Source organism: Brachypodium distachyon, chromosome 5 (assembly GCF_000005505.3).
Source record: "Brachypodium distachyon strain Bd21 chromosome 5, Brachypodium_distachyon_v3.0, whole genome shotgun sequence".
NCBI lineage: Eukaryota > Viridiplantae > Streptophyta > Magnoliopsida > Poales > Poaceae > Brachypodium > Brachypodium distachyon.
Window position 1 is genome coordinate 4,366,418 of NC_016135.3, and position 20,291 is coordinate 4,386,708.

The 20,291-nt window shown below is 41.4% G+C and overlaps 1 protein-coding gene across 3 annotated transcripts; it reads right to left on the bottom strand.

Moving 5' to 3' along the window:
- Window positions 1-10: 10 nt before the first annotated feature.
- LOC100843531 (vacuolar protein sorting-associated protein 54, chloroplastic) lies at window positions 11-18,286 on the bottom strand. Of its 3 annotated transcripts, none has more exons than XM_010241404.3 (20): window positions 17,339-18,286; window positions 16,756-16,818; window positions 15,174-15,253; window positions 12,608-12,725; window positions 11,668-11,742; window positions 11,021-11,177; window positions 10,840-10,928; window positions 8,599-8,849; window positions 8,254-8,425; window positions 8,074-8,157; window positions 7,118-7,452; window positions 6,659-6,812; window positions 6,142-6,223; window positions 3,329-3,408; window positions 2,719-2,880; window positions 2,237-2,304; window positions 1,152-1,232; window positions 758-1,007; window positions 602-621; window positions 11-454 (listed from the first exon to the last, which is right to left on the bottom strand). In XM_010241404.3, the coding sequence occupies exons 1-18, from the start codon at window positions 18,110-18,112 to the stop codon at window positions 866-868; spliced, it is 2,967 nt and encodes a 988-aa protein (XP_010239706.1). In that variant the 5' UTR covers window positions 18,113-18,286; the 3' UTR covers window positions 11-454; window positions 602-621; window positions 758-865. The 3 variants fall into 3 exon arrangements, with proteins under 3 accessions (XP_010239706.1, XP_024311710.1, XP_010239705.1); XM_024455942.1 differs by having other exon boundaries at window positions 550-621; XM_010241403.3 differs by lacking the exon at window positions 602-621.
- Window positions 18,287-20,291: the final 2,005 nt, after the last annotated feature.

Below are 20,291 nucleotides of genomic sequence, written 5' to 3' on the forward strand. Positions count from 1 at the left end.
ACGCATAACATCCAAAATTCGTTTAAATATCTGCGTGTATTTTGAATATTTCGCTGTACTAATATATAACAATTATACTTATTACTGCGCTTAGAAGAATAGTCAGACCTTACAGGAACAAAATACATGGGCTGCATCGACAGGGCTTCCAATACAGTGCACCAAACAAGAGGATGCAATATGCAAAGAATGGGTCGTGCAGTAGAAACTGTCAGGTCCCTCTATGGCTCTACACCAGCATCTAACATATATCAGCTTCCCAAAAAGGGTCAAAGTACTATTGATACAAGCAAAAATGAAATGCGGCCTGGCAATGGCAAACGTCTGGTGCAAAAATTTCAGCTCGGATGTGCGAAACTGTTGGCATGATTTCACAAAGCACTACTGGGTATATTGAAACGATAATTCATTGTCATCAAGAGTACTCTGTTTTCGGTATCCTCCACAGCAATATCTGCATATATATCAATGTTCCTTGTTAGACACAACTCTACCAAGGTTTCAGAAATTCTCATGTTCAGAGAAGATAAACATTAATTATGAACACACTTAGTTGTCAGTTTATCATGGATAAGAACTAGTGCGCCTCACAGTAGCCTACCCTTAACAACTCAAACATCCCTTCAGGCAGGCCAATCCACACAAGGGGCAGGTGGGCCAAGAGAGAGCAAACCAGGATCAACTTTAGTATATAATTGTGTACGACAACAGAAGGCAACAAAGTAACAAACCATAAGGGATCGAATCCAAATTGTACCTGCACAGGATATTATGCCAGCAACGGTGATGTCTTGTAGTACTTCCCATTTACCATATTTACCACCAGTAAGCATTTGCAGACATGAGTCAGTTCCTAATGTACAGGTCAATCACTCGTCAACTTTGTCCCAAACTTTTCAGCCAAGAATTCATCGAGAAGACCATAATTTCGAATAGTTTCAGCACTGAAGTTCTGGGCAGGCAACTTCCGAATACATACAAGAATATGCTGAACATCTCGGCATAATCTGCATGTCCAATCATTGAAATAACAGTGTAAAAAACATATGTACAGAATTACTACAGCTCGAAGGCAAATATAATTGATTTTTCCTCATTTCCTTTTGCATGTCTTGAAGAAGAGAAGAATGACAGGTCTTTTGGTACTGTACCTGTTCTTTGCCTGAGGGGTGTTGACTTCCAACTTTGAAAATGCTTCTGTAATATGTGAATGGAATATTTGAACTACTTGCCTGCATTGCACAAGGGGTCAAAATATATTAGCACTCTATGATCTTGCAGGTGAATAACAAATACCATTAACAAATCATCATTCATGAACACATCAAAATGGAAATGATGGTACTACAATTTGGACATAGCTTTTGTTAAAACTTGGGCCGCCAGTATTTAAAAAATATTTTGGATTGGATTTGTGTGGAAGTGAAATTTATATGATTTGTTTGAAAAAAATACTTCCATAATGTATTAATTTTATTACGTTTTATTATTAGTATATTGTAAGAGAAACTAATGGTCAAAGTTATGTTTTGGAGACGGTCAGTGTCCAATCGTTTGAAGATGGGAGGGAGTAATTGTAGGTTCAATGTTTCACTAAGGTTTCTTTCACATACTAGCGTTTTGCCCATACATACTTTGTAATGGAATAATCGAGAAAAGAAAATCTACATATACAATAACATAATCCCCCGTTCCAAAATGTGAGGCGTATAACTTTTGTTGACTGAAACTTATAAAGTTTCACCCAGTTTATAACAAAAAAATATGAACTTTTACGGTGCCAAATCAAGATCATTAGATCCACTGTAAAATATATTTTCATAGCTAGACTATGGACCAGACGACCAGTGTCATTAAAGCCTGGCGATGGGTTTTGTTGGATTTAAACTATGAACCCAACCTCATGGGGATTGGAGCAGAGGCAGCAAAAATAGATTGAGGGGAGGGAGTAATTTCTATTTTATCTTATTTTGCTTCTCTAACTCATTGGTTTGCATGGTCTAGCTTGCAAGAGATCAGACCGTCAGAAAAGAAAGGTTGTAAAGGAGAGAACCGACAACCGCCAACTCCAAACTTTATAAGTAGGAAAGATAATGGAAAAGTCATGCAACGAATGGCTTGCATATGTTGTAGCTGATATTCTCACTATTCTCAAATGAAATGTTATGGTCAAGATTCTAAAGATACAAAGAGTTATAATAAGTGCTAAAGAAATGTTCAGAAGCAATTTGTTTACCTAAATATTGCTTGCACGTCGACCTCAAGTAGTATTTGAGAAAGGATGCGATGCAAATAAGTAACTTCCTGCAAAATGGTTATAGCAAAATTTCAGCAACAATTAACTTAACCAGAAGTAAACCTGTGCTAACCTGAAAGTTGACAACAAATGAAAACACCTGAAACCATTAAAAGCATATCTCCTGCTTAAATTCTGGGAGATGAAGACATGAAATAACAATCTAAAATGAGTTGAGATATTGTTTCCATGTAGCAACAAATGAAATTACCACTCATTTTAGAACCAAGAGAACGTTCTTTCGAACAATCGCTTATGAGTGTGGCTGGAAATTTGCAACTAAATGATAACGACACTACTCAATTTAAAACCAAGAGAACATTCTTTCGAACAATCGCTTACGAGTGTGGCTAGAAATTTGTAACTAAATGATAATAACACTAAGAGATATTTTCATTGATAATGAGATATACTGCAGCTACCTTCGTAACAGCTTTGGCAAATAGACTTGGCTGCAAATCATTATCATCTGGTCCGTTCCAACTTTCCATGATTTGGGGTAATTTTCTCAGATTTGCTAGCAATCTCTCTCTCATTATTTGGATCAGCTTGGTGTGAATTTCGTCTCGATGGATCTTGTAGTCCTGTAGTTCCCCAAAAAACTAGTAAGAAACAGAATACAATTTTTTTCCAAAAAATGCATTCATATGAAAAAACGATTGGCAGCATTCAAGACCACTTGTGAAATGTCAACTACGGATCTGCTTGTTTGGACTGAGGCTGTGGCAGGAGCAGCTGTGGGCTGGCTGTGATGGGAAAGCAGCTACGATAAAGGTTGGTTGTTTGGCAACATTCCTGTGAAGTGACTATGATTTGAGAAATCAGGTAAGACAAGAGTATGGAACTAAAGGCGTTTCCTCTATATTTCCATGAATTATCAGGTGTAGGCTCGTGTGGTGCTTCCAGAAGCTGTTTTGGGTTGTTGTGTAGCAGTAGGTGCTTTCAACTTGTTTGTTTCTGCTTCAGCATTTTTTCATGGAAAGCTATTGTAAAAGCCCAACAAACGAAGCCTAGATAAACTAGCAACCATACCTGAGTAACTCTATCCAGTTCAGACATCAACAGCTGTTTGCGTGCTTCGGGTATTTTCAGGAAAAGTACACGCCGAATATCTGCAGTTTCAAGCAACAGAGGTTAGACCATAACCAAAATCGCATATACTGGCCAAAGCCAATTTCTAAAAAGGGTCATCCTGAAAAAGTGAACCAGTATGGTCATGCATATTTTGTTCCCGCCTAAGTAAATGTCAAATCTAGCAACACCAGCACGGGCTCATGGGATATAATTTGCACATTTGGTGAGATGAACTAGTAAAAGTATTTGTTTAGATGGACTATATCACAATGTTTGGTTGGTTGTCCACTTTGTACGGGAATAGATCAATTTGTCCATGCGCTAGGTGCAGCAAAATTGCTGCTAGTAATGAGGATATAATTCGATGAAACAAAATAAGTGAAAGCCAGAGAATCTGCTAAATGTCAGTTTTAGAGCTTCCTTTTATTGACATCAGATTGCAATCTAGTCTTCTCCTATACCTCCCCAGAAATTAAAGAAAGCAAGCAGAAAGCTGGTAACCAAAGATGGGCCAACCAAAGCCACAACATTCAGTATCAGTATGCATTGCACACAGCTCTGTTTAATTTGAGAATGGACCATAAACCGTTGTTGTTTGACAGTATCATGGCTCATACGCAGACATAAGCAGCAAGCTGCTACAGTTGTGTAAATTGGACGATAAGAGGGAGGGAGTGGAAATGTGAGATAGATACTGGTGTAAAGGTGCAAAAGTTACAAAATTTGGTGTGCCATGTCTTGGGATGTTAATAAGTAGGCTACCAGAGGAGGCGATAGCCAGTTGCAGTGGCAGAATGGTCAAGGCCGTCTGAGGCTTGAGTTGCACTCGGTCTAAACAGAGGGGAATCACACACCTGGTGCGCCTACCCCAACGACTCATTTTGCATCTTATCCGCAGTTTGATTGTTGACTAAAAACTGTATTGGGGGGGGGGGGGGGGGGGGGTTATTATTGAGAAACATATGTGCAAGAATGTACAGGCAGAGTTGCGGCGGCCGTCTCATGCGTGCTGCTTCTGGCCTCAAGGAGGGAGACGAGCACGAGCGCTCATGCAGGGCTGGGCACTCTCGGGAAAGTTGGCCCAGGAGGGAGAATAGGTGTGGCCCAAGAGAAAAAATGAAAGAAAGAGAGAAGGCCTAAAAGTGGCTTGCCAAACAAATGTTCTTCCCCTAAAAAAAAGTTCTTGCTCCCAAAAACCTCTCCAATCTGCCTAAGAATTTGACAACGCACGTGCAAGAAACCCTAAATCCACCGTCTGGGTTGCAGCCCCATCTCCCTCTCTGGTTGCCGTCTGCGGTTGACGAGGTCGCCTCCTCCACCCCTCCGTAACCCACCTCGCAGCCTCATCTCTTCAAACATGTGGAAAATTGTCGAAAATACGAGCGGGGCGGAGCGCAGCAGGCTGTGGCACCGCACAGGCAAAACACTAGTTGAGAAACATATGTACAAGAAGAGGGAATCTGGGAATGTACAGGATGGAGGAAGAAAAAACAGCCTGTACAAAGAGACACTACGTAACAGGGTCAAGCCAAACAGAAAAAAAATTGCTAACCTCCTATTTAAGCCTAAGAGAGAGGTGGAGACTGTTTTTTGAGAAAAAGGACCAGGTACCGATGGTAGGATTAAGACTAAAAAAATTGTGTTTCTCTGCTTACATATGCACCAAGCTGCTGTAGACAAGGAATCCATGAAAAAAGGTTGAGTTAGGCAGACTTAGCAGAGACAATGAGGTCATCGATGCCCAAGCTGGCATTAATAGGGAGACCAGAGACCAGAGACCAATCGAATTCCAGCACCGGACACTAAAAGAACATCTAGAGAAGAGGTGGTCTTTGGTTTATAAAGTATTCTAATGGCATACAACATTGTGATAATTGGTCACATCCATATTTCTTCACTGGAGCATATCCCTTGTATTTACCCTGTTGTTGAAGAAGAGCCAGGCAAAGGCCTTGAGTTTCGAAGTGCAATGAGAGGTCACATCGGATGGAGGCGAGGGCCTGGTCATTTCTAGATCTTCCTGGAAGACAAACAGGAACTTCTCCCCCAAGGGAAGAACCAGACATTATGATCAGCAGTAGGAGCCGGAGTATTCTGAATAAGCAGTCTTAACATGAAATTCATTAAAGGCTTGCGAGGAGAGAGACAGATGAAAGAGGTCAAGCAGATCAGGGCAGGTGAGAACTTGGTTGAGGGATTCATGGCCACTGATAGCAAAAGAGCCTTGGAAATCATAATTGAAACTGGGTTGGAGCCATATTCCATCAATCCTCCTAGAATAGGGCACAGCATTGCCTCTCGCCGTGGAGACTAAGAGCGCCTGAAGAGTTTGTGGACATCTTGCCACCAAATTCCACAGTTGTCCTGATCACTAAGCGGGAAACTAGCTGGTTATTACTTCCTTGTATTGTTTTCAAGTTTGTGTCGTTTCATACCCTTCTTCAACATCATATAGCTTCACAAGTAGCAACAGTTACAAAGAGATATGTAGATAAAGAGAGAAAGAGAGAAGGGCGAGAAACACTTGTGCTTCTATCTGGTACCATAGAAATCATTCAGGGGCAATGATTTCCAATTTCCCAAACTTTCATCCCACCACCCAAGCTAAAATAACTAAAATCTTCAACTAAACATCCAATAAAAGAAGATCATGAAATTCCCAATCACTTTAAGTCAGTACATAGGATAGAATCAGCCTTCAGAACTCTATTTTTGCAAGAAAAAAAAGTATGTGTACAACAATACTACAAGAGACTTGAAAATTTACATACCCGGAATCAAAGAATATATGAAACTGATAATTTGACTTGCCAACGCCAAATGCTTAGAAGTAATTGATTTCAGACCAGACACCTGAAACAGAGCCAAAGGAAAATAAACCAAGCAATCCAAACTTCTTGAAGACAAAAAAAATGTACCAATACATGCCTACATCAAATCAGCTCTTCAGATTGATCAAGGTATGAGGCATCAAGCAAACCATGGAATGAAGGATGATTTTTCTAACAAAACAATTAACATTTTTAGCTTTTCCTGAAAATAGTGTTTCTATATAGGTAACACAAATTGTCCAACCAGTTTTGTGTGCTCTACTACTCTGCTATACAATGATAATATTGTTCATTTAGTGCAGACAGAGACACATACTATTCAAAAACTTAGATAAATAATGGACATAATAAGTTGAAAACACTAGTAAACAATGAGGTATTTCTTAAAAAGAAAAGAGTTAATGTTTAGAAATGATGAGAATATATTGTTAAGAACTGAAATGGAGTACTGATGTACCTGCATGGCACCTGCACCAAGAACCAGTTGGCAAGTCCTGGTGTTGAAAAGCTTTAATATTTCAACAACACGTTGGACAACCTCAAAAGATAACGATGGCAAACATTTACTGATATCAACATATTCTGATAGCATCTTCAACAATATCAAACCGCTGCAAAACCAAAAATGAAGCATTATTGAGAAAACGCAAGGATACATTTCATGGAAATAGAAATGGGTACAAAAGTTGACAAGAAAAGTAACACAAAAGAAGACAAAAATATATAATTATACAGAGGAATAATTGTTACCCAGAAATAAATGAAGGGGTGGTTATTGAAAGCTATACAAATTTTCAAAGCAAAATGAATGTTAAACATGTTTCCTGTTTTCTATTTCAGAATGGCAAGGTTTAGAAGAAAGGGTAATTTAACTTGAACTATTATAGTATTATATGACAAAATATAGATGACTAACCAGTTTACCATATGATAGCCAACTCCTCCATGTACAATGGTTTGCGAGATTGACCTAACATGCCCAACAACACTATTTTCAGTCTGAGAAGTGGATTCAGCACTATTTTCATGGTTTGTCGTAGATGTTCCATTGCCATTATCTGAATATGCCGTTTCTGGACTTGTAGAAACTCCTTCCTCACTGAGCTTTGAGTTATTATCAATACTAGGCATCTCCATGCCATTCACAGGAAAATCAGTGGATGACAGTGACAGAACAATCGCCTGGAATTCTTCAGGAACATCAACACCGACCCATGTCTCTTGGTCTAGAACTGCCTTGATTTTTGTCATCTTCAAAGGAAAATTGAGGGTTCAGTACGCAAAAACAGTATAAAGTGTTAGTTGATCAAAATTTACATTACAGCGTCATTTAACAAACCCTAACATGTTGTTTTCTGAAGATAGTTCAAGTACTTTTGACAATTGGAGATTAGTGCCACCATCATTGTACTCTAAAGGTAGCTGACTGGTGATGAATCCTACTATTGCACCTGTAATATTGATGGTGGGGCTCCGGTCACTGCTCTTGGCAGTGCTGTGTGGCATTGTAATTTTGGGGGTCACCCTTTCTAGGCTTGTACATAACCTTCTGGTCTATCAATGCATTGAGACGCAAACTTTGTGTTTTCTCAAAAAAAATTGCTTGTGTAACAGCATTAAGAAAGGAACTGCATTGTACAATGATTGGTGGATGCCTATAGATTGCAACTGAGGGAGAAAGCTGAAGGCTTTATATCCCTCCATAATAGCACCATGCGCTATTCAAGTTGATGTTGCATAGTTATTTATAAGCTTCTGCTTCTGCTAAACTGATGAAATTAAAATTGAGCTTTTACCTTCATAGTTCCTTGATCAAATTGTATGACTATAATTTAGCTTCCATAAACTTCCACAAAACCATACTTAACTCACCCGAACATTGTGCTGATAATCAACAAATTGCTTTGATTGTTGCTGTAGAATTCCACGAATATTGTAACCCAGCCTTCCTCCAATCTACAGGAACAGGAGGCTAAGAAAAATCATAACTTGATTCTATGCAGTTGATTATGGATATATGTTCCATATTATTTAAACAGGAAAATAAATAACCTTTTCAGTAGCAGCTATAAATTCTTCTGTTATATTATAGATGATCAGGAACTCCTGAAGTCTTAACTTCGGATGTAGAGCAGCACGAACACCTAACAGCTTGGCCCATCGTCCATGGGCAGCATCACATGCAGCGAAAACTGCTTCTGTGCTTTCTCTCAACACATCAGCTCTGTAGGAATGTAAATATTCAAGTGAATGTGTTTTTGCATTATTAAATATAATTAAGATATGCAAATTATGGAGTATTATAAGTCAACTCAATGTGGCAATCTGATATCAGAACTGAACACAGCATTGTAATGACTCCAACAATTAACTTAGCTTGTATGGAAATTAACTCACCGGACATTCTTTATTGAGTTTATACTGGACATATCAGTTGTTTTTCCTTGAAAAACTGTAAGCTTAGTAGTACTACGGGTAACAGTATTAGAGACCCGTGAAGCAACACCATAGTCATTCTCTTGGGGAAAATCAACTGAGCTGCCATGTTGTACGACAGGATTTGTAGCATCAGCACTTATGTTCCCCTCAAGGTTTCTCATGATCCACTCCACTATTCTTTTAACTTCAGCTGCTTGCAGCAGATGCACCTGAATTTACAAATGAGTGTTGATCAATAAATATTTTTGGTTAAATTACCACAAATGCGTAGTACCACCTACTAAAGCTCTTGACTGAATATACACATTTAATTAGACTATAGCCACTTAATAATTGAGCCCAGGTAAGAAATGCCCAAAGAGTAATCAGGGTGTTAGCTACAGAGACAAATAATGTGTCTGTTAAACTGGATAAGCAGAGATGAAAGTTAAATCAAGATAAAGCTGAAACATTGAAGGCAAGCTTCTAAAGAGGAAATCGCATTAGAGGTCCATAAACTTGGCAGGTGGGAACAGTTTGGTCCATAAACTTGTAAATCGTGCATTCTGCCACCTAAACTTAGCAGGAGTGAACACTTCCAGCCCAAATCATGGTTTAGAGTTCTAATCCTCCACCTGGCTGTTGGCGTGGCCCTTAGAAAGCTTTTGGGTGGGGATTCAGAAAACTTGGTGCCTGGGAATTTTCAACAAACCCCCACACGCTGGCCATGGAGGATGCAACACCGCTAGTTTTCGTTTGTGCCAGCCATGAAGGACGCGACGCCCCTGTCGTTCGTGCCAATCTGTAGTTTTCCTTTGTGCCGGCCATGAAGGACGCGACGCCACTATCATTCAGCCACGCATCCAGCTTCCGTCTCGACCAGCCCCAACTACACAGGCTATCTTCTTCTCAGTGCTCCCATCCTTCGACTCACCGGCACCAATGACAAAGCAGGACCGCCCAATGATCGGTGCAGTGATTGCTCAACTTGAATCCTTTCCTGGGCCACCACCTCGCTCCGGCGAGCGGCGGTCCTGAAGAAGCCCAAGACGGCGACTGCATCTCACGACGAAGCGGTGACCTGTGCCCATGGGTGGAACAGTTTGCCAAGGCAACCAAGCTCGCCGAGGCCCACGGTGCACGTGAGGTACTGGCTCCTCGCCATCCCCGCGGCCAGGAATACGCCACCGCTCCTCCGATCTGCCTTCTACTTCAAGGAGCTCTGTGCCTTATGCTCCCCATCCCCACCAGTTAGGTGTACTATTCTTCCTCGCCACCGGCATCCACAACATGGTGCTCAAGCTCGGCTCCTGCAAGGCCTCCCCCGTGCTCCAGTTCGCCCATCTCACCTATGACCAAATCGTGCTCGATGAGCTCGAGCTTCCCAGCGATGAGAGGGTGCATCCATGTGCTTGACTTTGACTGGCATGTGCGAGCAGTGGGTGTGACAAAGCTTGCACTGCTGGAAGGGAGGAGCAATGGTAGAAGGTTTGTGGAAAATTTCCTAGCACAAAGTTTGCTGAAGCTCCCCTCTGAACTTTCCTAATGGCCACGTCAGCTCTCACTTGAAGGATTAGAGTTCTAAACCCGATTTGGAGTCTAAACCCCGATTTGGATTGGAAGTGCTCATCCCTGCCAAGTTTAGGGGGGCAAATGCACAATTTACAAATTTACGGACTTAACTGTTCCGACCTGCCAAGTTTATGGCCCTCTGGTGCGATTCCATCGCTTGTAAATGTCAGTTCTGTCTGCCAATGTGTTGGCAGCATTCCAGTATCTCGTCCCTACCGACACCGATTCAGTATGCTGTTTTGAAATGTCACGATCACAAAGATGACATATCAAGTGATATGTGACCTGGTTTATCGGCCAATATCAGCTGTTATGTATTAGGTATTAACTTCATCACATATTGAGATGAACACAATCTTCATAGTGATACATATATGATACACTTTCCTATGTTACAAGTGAAAAAACTTAGTGTAGGAAGGGCGTGACCTGCATATGTACAACTAATAATTACGAACAACTTAAAAATGATATCTGCTAACCAATATGCCCAAGCCAATCCTATATGAACCCAAAAGGTCCACTACATGGAATCTCCATCTAAACTCTTAAGCACTGAGCACCAGAAAGAAGATACCCATCAAGATTAAATTTCGTTATACGATCTTCATTCAGGAAAACAAATGTCCTATAGTGAAACCAGTTTACCTGAACTATCCTAAAAATAGCCGACAACAGTTGAACAAACCCTTCAGATGATAGACTCCGCAGCTTATTTGCTAAAGACTGGCCTCCAGCTGCATAATTGCAGTTACAAAGATGTAGGAATTTAGATGTAAGAAGTAGCATAACTATGTAGGCAAATGATGAATTTGGAAAAATACAAAACCATCAGAATCGGCAGCTCTGTCTCCAGTTACTGAATCAGAATCTATTGGTCTGGAAATTAAAGTTGGAAGCAACTCTGCTACTGTGGCTTTAATTGAAGCTTTCATAACAGTAATAAGTGTATCCCGGTAAATTCTTAGCACTGCAGGAACTTTTTCCTGCAAGATATAAAAATGAACCGTCCATTATGGTTCCACATAGACTATTGATTCACTGATACAAAAACAAAAGCATAATAACAGAAATACATATCCCACCACTTAACTGTTTATGCTCACATGAGATTGAAAAAAAAAAGAATGAATGAACCTGATTTTCTGTATGAATTGAAATTCAGAGGGTATTTGAATGGGTCCCTAATTGAATTACATATACACTGCTTGCTAGGGCAATCCCTTATAAGTTAAGACCTCATAAACCTAGTTTCCATGAGTGAAAACTTCTTGAATAAACACAATCATTTTGTGCTGATTGTGTGGCTAAATAGCTCATACAAATATATATTATGGCGTCCTCATTGATAGATGTATATTAGCTGTATAAGTATTGAATGGAAAAGGTAGCCACACGACACACCCCATTTTTTGCAGATTCACCCTCCATTTGAATCTTCAAATCAATTTAGTGGAAACAATTGACAGAACTAACCGTTCTTAGCAGGCAAATAATGAGGGGGAGAAGACGATCTCTGAGAATGAAGCTTTCTTCCTCATCTATGATTACCTGCAGTGAGATGATGAACATCAATAAAGAGGAGAAAAGGAGCTGAAAATCTTGTACTTGAACTAAAACTATGTAGCTTAAATGTGAAGCAATAATCTAAAGATGAAATGCATCAGACCATGCTTGAAAAATATGTTAATATTTCAAACTAAGCAAATCGGAGAACAAAAACCGCATGGTATATAATAATTGGTGTAGTGTTTCGAAGTTATGATCTAAAAAGGTAATTATTTCTGAATCACATTTGCGATGTAAAGGATCCAAATTGTCAATGGATGTACATCCAACACAATATTTCTGTCATTTACTTAGTCATCAAGAGATTGGGTGCCTTGATACACCATATATGGATATGATGATACCACGCTACAAAAATTTCCTCAAACAAGGATACGACTATACAGAAACATATATAAAAAAAATTACATAATATAATAATGTATAGGACCTACGAAATGAAAACGATAATATCCTTGCCTCCTTGGCATTGAATTCATTTATGAAGCCAATGGTTGAAGTGGATAACAGCCCTTGCCAGTACTACTAAGTACTAACCGATTACTCCCCTCGTACCTTAGCCTCTCAATCTCTGGATCTAACTTCATTCATCATCTTCATGGTATTTTGCTTAACTAGATTGTTTTTTAGAAGAGCTAAGAGGAAAGGTAAAGAATAAATCTGAGCATGAATAATCTGCTATCAAAATTCACTATAGGCAACATAAATGTTCTTAAACTAGATTGCACTGAGAGATATGTTGGCACATACAACAGACAAATAAAATGCATCTGCATTGCAGTACAATAAGGAAAAGATAGGCCAAATTAATATTTATAATGATCTGCAAGACCGAAAGTTCACACACTTCATGCTCTGTCCCATTGAGTGGCATAGAAGACCGCCTTTTCACATTTGATAGGATCATTGCATCTACAGTTTTTCCATCAGGAACAGCAGCCCGCACAAATTCTGCTGAAAGAATGCTGTATAGAAAGAATATAGAGTTAAATAGCAAATTATTGATGGACAGATAAAGCTTGATAACAGGAATATTGAAGAAAATAAAATGACATGAACAGAAAGAAGTCTAAGATTGTGACAATATTGAGATTTATTTTCTGGATAACGGTAATAAAAGATTAGTAAAATAAATATATTGAAGCTTATTTTTTGGATATAGGTGGATCTATAGTACATTTCCAACAAAATGCAATCTCCTAACCCGATTACTGATTTAGGCCAAAAGTCCTCAATGGCCCAAAAAACTACAAACTCTATGCTGAAGAAAGGCCTATTTGGAATTGAACGCAATATTGGGAATACTCATTCCGCCAGAGAATTTGCTTGTCCAATGATTAAGGACCGATGAGTTAACTTTTAACTTGAAGCATTTACTATACTGAGCCATACCATTCTATTGCCTTTCAATGTGTGGCACAGTGAAAGGCAATAGAATGGTATGGCTCAGTATAGTAAACATGTGACAAAGAAAATAATGTCATGACCTATTCAATAATCCAACATATGGATACAAGGCAGTTTAACGTGCAAGACACACTTGAAGCGCTACATTTTAAATCGCCTTAAGGTTGACTTACAAATGTTACATGGAAATGATACTTTCCAGTTATCTAGATGGTGACAAGAAGTATTGCTCATGTCTGATATTAAAGAAAAGCATGTTCTCCAATCTCCACCCAACCAACGTCACATCTGCACCTTCAGATTGTTCAAGCAGTGTCATCTGCTACTGTGTCCCTCCTGTTTGTGGGGGAAGCACTGTTATTGGACCTTGAATGAATGAGTGACAAGGTGAGGTGGGAGCGACACAATGTCTGACGACAGTTTGGCTAGCATAGGATCCAACAGTGGAAACAAGTTCCGTTTTCTTGAGACTAAACTGAGGTCTGCCACACCAAAAAGCATGGACACTTCAAAAGCTGAAATATCCCCGTGCAGTACGTGGAGGACACGTGGACACACCAGGGATACGGGAGTACACCAATGGGGTACGGTCAGGATACTTGCCTGATACGGCTGGGACATGTTTTGACCAGATCCCTTGTTCAAAGCCCATATAAGGTCCCAATATCCCAATCCTAGACTATACAGCACAGCTGGAGCAGCTCCCGCTCACTCAAAAGACCACACCGCCGGCCACATCCTCGTCTTCCTGAGCCCCTTACTCCCCTAAACCCTCCCCTCTCGATTTGCTGTTTCTCCTACATTCCTTGCTGAGGTGATGTGTTGCTAGGGTCTAGGGCTCAGGAAGGAATGCGTCTTCGGGCAATGCCATGGCTGGCACTGGCAGCCAATCATTTGCCATGGTCTGAGGAGTTGATGTTGAGGAGCTCAAATAGTCAAATGTAATGAAAGGAGGCAAAGGCAACAAATACAGTACTCTGTCTCTGAAGTCTCAAATCACGTAAAAATAATACGTGTCTTTATTCATGCTGCTCTTTTTATCTAAATACTTGTATACTCGCCTTATCCCCGTATGGCTGTTTTTAGAAAATGCCATATTCCCATGTCCGTATCCCTGATACATGCAACTTAGCTGCCGAATGGCAGCTCTCCTAATATTAGAGGATGGAATATTAATGCATCATACACCAGCTTTTCTGTATTGTCGTAGTTATGTAAGACCCAAGAAACTGTGTGTCACATGATGACCATGAAACAGTATAGTCCTCTATTTGTCTTATCTTCAAATCTTCTATATAAAAATAGCCATGAGCATGATAAGATAAATCAGTAGAACTCCCAGTCTCTCCCTCCACTATATTAAGCATTGCAAAGAAGAACATGCAACTCCTACCCTCTCCTTCCTCTCCCCTTTCTTCCTGCTGAACCCTCAACAAACCAACATGCTTCTCATCTTCCCTTCGTGAGCCTGCACTGGTTATGCTACTTCAGTCTTTCCTATCATCGTCAACACAGAGTATGGCCAGGCACGCATCTAGCAACTTGGCAAAGGCACTGTCCTGGTATGGCCTGGGAACACTTTTGCCCTGCTGTGCCTCGCATGAGTAGTTGAGCACCTAGGGGCATCTTTTCCTCCTTACAGCACTTTTGTTTACTCTGACAGATAACATCAGCATATCGCTATGATAGGATACCAATAAATGATTCGTGAAATCAAGTCTATCCACGTGTTTCCACCTTTGTGTTAGACAAAATGGAATCTGATGTACAAGCACTACTTGGTTCCTGTTCTTATAAATAGGCTTACCTACATTACTAGAACTCTAGAAGTGTGTATCGTGCTTTCCGCCAGAATTAATAATGTATGTATAAGCACATAAAAGTTCCACATAGGAGATGCCATGCTAATACACCTGATTCCTCATATCTAAGAACTGTCACCACACTAGATCAAGTATTAACAGAACCCATATTGAGCATAGGATAGATGATTTGTGCAAGAATACCTGTTGACGGAATCTAATGATGTTCCCAGTTGATCTCGGATATGCCGAAAGCAATAAAGCCCAGCAAGTTCATCTGTATCCTGATTGACGGAAGGAAGAATAAGTATAAGTTACACACAGTCACACACTGCACATGTCTGCAGACCGCAGGATGATGTAATCATAGGCTTAAAGCATCTTCCAAGTAAAGCAATTGGATACTATGATTCATTATAGTTCTCCAGCATTGATGTATCAACAATATATCACTCGCCTATAAAAAAATCTGAACTGAAGAAAGTTGAAGGGTAATCAGATACAGATTAATATATCATAGCCAAATTCTACAAACTTCGTCAATTCTAAGAGATGCATACATGCACCCTAGACAAAAGTCACGAAACAAAGATGGATATTACCATGCCAAGGCAGTGATTCTAAAACCAACTGGTAATTTAAATTGCTAGATAAAGTTAAGCTTCTGGAGATCCCATAACGACCTGGAGAATGTTTGGGACGAGGGATGTGGACACAGTGGCTTGCAGGTATGGATTGATGGGGGCGGAGGGTTAGGATTCTTTGGTACGCAGAATTTGGAACCGTTTATTATGGGTCAACATCTCTCCATGCCTCAAAACACAAGGATTCCCGTCCCTTGCCCTCTTCCCACTCCCAGCCCATATGCCTTGCCTTCTTTATGCTACCCCACTCCATGCCTTTTTCATGGCATCCCCCTTCATGATTTATGTACTTCTTCTACCCAGTGCTTCAACCCATTCCACTCTCATCATTCTCCCACCAAGTACCCTACTCAGATCCACTCCCTTCTCCTTGTTGTGTACTATACTCCAGCTCATATTATATTAGTCCCCTCCACTCCAAGGAATAGAAGCCATTCTCCCCCTAGTTCTGTAACAGACAAGGTCCTTTTTTTCATACTTAATTTCCTCGAGTAAGCTCTGCTGTTTGAACTCTCAGCCAGACATGATGTGTGCCGCAGAGCCCTAGTAAAACAGTGACCGCTCACTTATGCATAAAGTGTATACAGATTATTATGGAATGACAATTGGTGTGGTGATGGATAAGTGATGGAGTGAAATCACATTGTTCATGCCAACATGCCAATAGTACAGACAGATCCCGATTTATGACACAATCATAGCAAGCAGCATGAGGAACAAGCAAGACTGTGTAATACAGAGGAGACCATTCAAGAACCTCATGTGGAAGGCCACTCTACTCTATTCTACCCTACCAGATTCAATGCTCCCTCGCCCTTCACTGCTAATCTAAACTTGCCCATTCCATGGTGCAATATGATACCCCGGAATACTCCATTGTAAAAAGGCTACAATGATCTCTGTGCGTTTGTTGAATATATCATTTTTGGATAGACAAATTGTCAACGGTAACTACGGGGCATTCCCTGTCCTGCTGTCCAACAGGACTGTAAGTAAAAATTTGAGCATTGTACATTTCTCTGCCTTGATGACGAGAGTGAGAGTAATGAAAATGGATGACGAAGAGCAATTCTATTACACAAGAACATTGAGATAACATCAGATCATGACATCATGTGAAGACTAAAGTTTAGGTGACTTACCAGTAAATTTTGCAAGTCATCAATGACATCAAGAGCACCAGCACAATCTGCTGCTAACACAAGCTGCGCATGAGATACAAGATTAACAAACCAAAGCACAGGAAAAGGAGACCTAAAGGAAAAATATATGACCTTTAAATTACAGGTTTGTTGCACTATGATTCAAGGATTCAGTAAAAAATAAAACAAAAATCTAGCTGTTCTGTAACTATGAAATATTGAAGTATGAACAGTTTACGCCAGGAATATTACATCAGGTATTATCACTGGATTACATAAATAGCATATTGATCTGGCAGAGAATGTGATAATGGTACACTAACTAGAAACAAAAACTATTTTTTTGCAGTTGTACACCCACTACCCCACAGATAAATATCACATTCAGTATTATGCGTGCAGTTTTATGGTTTTGCATATTTCACACCTGACTAAATTATCAATGTGACTCATGACAATGAGAGAAGTAACAAGAAAGTACATCACTAAACAATGTGTAGTGCATGTGACACAGCCACCAACCATTCCCAGGAACCACATTGATGATCCACAAGCAAACAAAATATCTAGCAGCGCCACTCACCAGCTTGAGTGCAGTAAGCGCCTGGCTGACGTAGAGAATGATGGTGAGCTTCTCCTGCAGCGCGACAAGGTTGCCTCGAGTCGCATTGAGCTCCTGCACCTGCTGTGCATCCCCGACAAGGTCGCCTGTGAGCACTCGGACCACCTCCCTGAGCTCCCGGATCCTCCCGACAGCCGCTACAATCTCCCCGTCGAGACCACGGAGCCGCCCCTGCGCCTCGTAGAACGACTCGGACCGCCGAGCGATCTCCCGAACGAGGTGTGCCTCCACGACATCCAGGTGCTGCCCGAGGCGCTCCTGTAAATTGTCATCGCCGAGCGGGCAGGCAGACTCGAAAGTGGCCCCTTCCTCTAGCGCGAAGTCCTCCTTGAAGAAGAGCGCAGGGACCTCGCGGAGGCAGGCGGCAAGGCCGGACGATACCACCCGGGCACCGCGGCTGTCATCATCGGAGGCGGCGAGCTCGGCGCTAGCGTGGAGGCGGATGTCGGCGAAGCGCGCGAATGGATCGGCGATGGTGGCGAGGTAGGGTGCGAAGTCGGCGCGGGAGACCTCGCAGGGGTTGGAGGGTGGGGGCGGTGCGTCGGGTAGCGGGGCAGGCGGGGGCCACGGGAGCCAGTAAGAGGAGGAGGCGGCGGAGGGTAGCGGGTTGTTGAGGAGCGCGGTGATGGACTGCGGGACGCCGCCGGGGGGCGCGGCGGTGGGGGAGTCGGTGGAGTAGGAGGAGGAGGCGGTGGAGACGGTGGAGACGGTGCGGAGGGGAGGGCGCGAGGCCATGGCGGTGCCGGCAGCGTGGAGAGGGGCTAGAGGAGAGGAGGAGGCATGGATGGGGAGGGAGATCGGGATCTGGGAGGCCGGGAAGCGAAGCCAACCGAGAGCTTGGGCTGTCTGTCAGATCTGTCGTTGGTCAGGTGGAAGGAAGGGGAGAAGAGAGCTCATGGAGTCTCGTTTGTTTGCTTCTCAGTTTTCTCCCGGTTTTATTAGTGTTTTTCGTTTCCGTTTAAGGGTGAGAGAAAATTATATAGAGAATTTCATATTTGTGACTCAATTTTTTTTTCAGATGTCTAAATGCCACTTAAAATTTAGTTGTTCCAAATTTTCCACTCAAAATTTACATGGCGTATAAATATGCCACTACCGAGAGTTGATCGCTAAGTGAGAGATGAAAAGACAATTTTGTCTCTAGGTAGTATGTTGATTTTTTCTTTACAACAAACTAACAAAGTACTCATTTTAAAGAACTTACAGTACAAAATTTTAAAGATGTAAAAAACACGCAATTTTTGTCAGCAAAAATGAAACAATAATGATTTTGGCATAAAAATTGAATTTTCAGCAGCACTTCCCTTCATTTTACTTAAAATCACAAAATTCATAATAGATTCAGCAGAATAATACACCAAAACTCATCTAATTTCAACATACAGCTCACAAGCATTCTAACAACATAATGTCGAAATTTCATCTCTCATTGAACGGTCCATTAACTCATTTTTTAACTCGCCTCAACTTATTAGCTTGCAAAAATAAGAGGAATACACCAATGTTCAGAGGAGCAGAAAACCACACATAACAACTGGCAAACGGAGTGGTGGCCATCTTAGCTAAATGATGGGCCTTTCCATTGGCCTAATGGTGTTATAAAGCAAAATAGCGCTTTGGAATTCACTATATGATGTCTAAATCGTCCTAAGGTTTACCTTGGGCCAGGTCGGGTCTTCATAAAGCCCATCAACAAAACGCCTAGCCCGAGACCCAAAAAACATTGTTTGACATTTTAAAATATTAATTAACCAATTTTTCTGCCTAATTTTTTAAAAAATACAATTTTAATCTTATTAGTCTTTATGGCCCAACTTTGGACAGAAATATGAAGCCCGAGCCCGCTTGAGATGTCAGACTACGGGCCGGACCACCAATGCCTAGGTCTAGCCAGCTCAACAGTGAGCTAGACAAATCCAGACCACAGGATTGTTGTGCTGAACAAAATTGGTACTCCTAGGGAATTTTTACAAAAACAAACCCATGATTCTATGGCTTCTAACCCACTGTCCAGCATGCCTTTTTCCTCTCGTTATTTCGTCATCCCGATGCAAATTTTCCCATTGTAAACCACCTCGCTAATCCTAGCTCACCAGTACTGATGCCTGCTAGCAAATCCCCCAGTCTGTTACTTCCCTTTCAACTTATGCGAAGGTAAGCAAACCTTGTCCTATTGGGGACTGTCCATGGACAAACATCTTCTTGATATCTCACAAGTAGTTTGCTGCCTCCATTGGTTCTGAGCTTGGGGTGAAGCTTTGGCAACAAGTTCTTCATGAATTCCTACAACACATTGCGCGGCGGTGGAGGTGGTGGTGGTGGTGGTGGTGATAGGTGAACTGCTGGTTGGTTTTATGTTGTGTGAGATTTGTTATTATATTTTGTTTGTGTTGTACTTGCATATGATCGCCTGTTATATATACAAACCAGTCATCCTAAAATTGATGGGCCAATCGCTTTTCTAAACCATTGAAGATGGCAGACAGAGAAACAAAGGCGCTTTCTTCTTCGTTGGAGGAATGAAACCGTTGGGCTCGTTTTTAGTAAACCCTAGGGGGATAAATGCAAAATTTCCCGTGGCAAGTTTTAACATCATCATCAACCGGACAGTTCTAAGTAGATCTGTGGGTCCCACGACAACTTGCCACCCCGCATATGCAGACATGCGGGCCCAGCACTAGTTGCCATCCGCCATTTTCCTCGTCTCTGAGCTCATGCCCGACCCGAGACTCCAACCCCCGACTCCAGCAGGCGGCGGCGCAGTTGTTCTGGAAGACGCCGGCGGCGGTCCATTTGGGAGCGGCATTACCTTGGGCAAGATCAGATCCGGTACCCCAACCCACAACCGTGCTCTATTTCATCTTGTTTTGCTTGATTCGAGTCCAATGGCGCTGATTTGTTCTGTTCCCCTTTT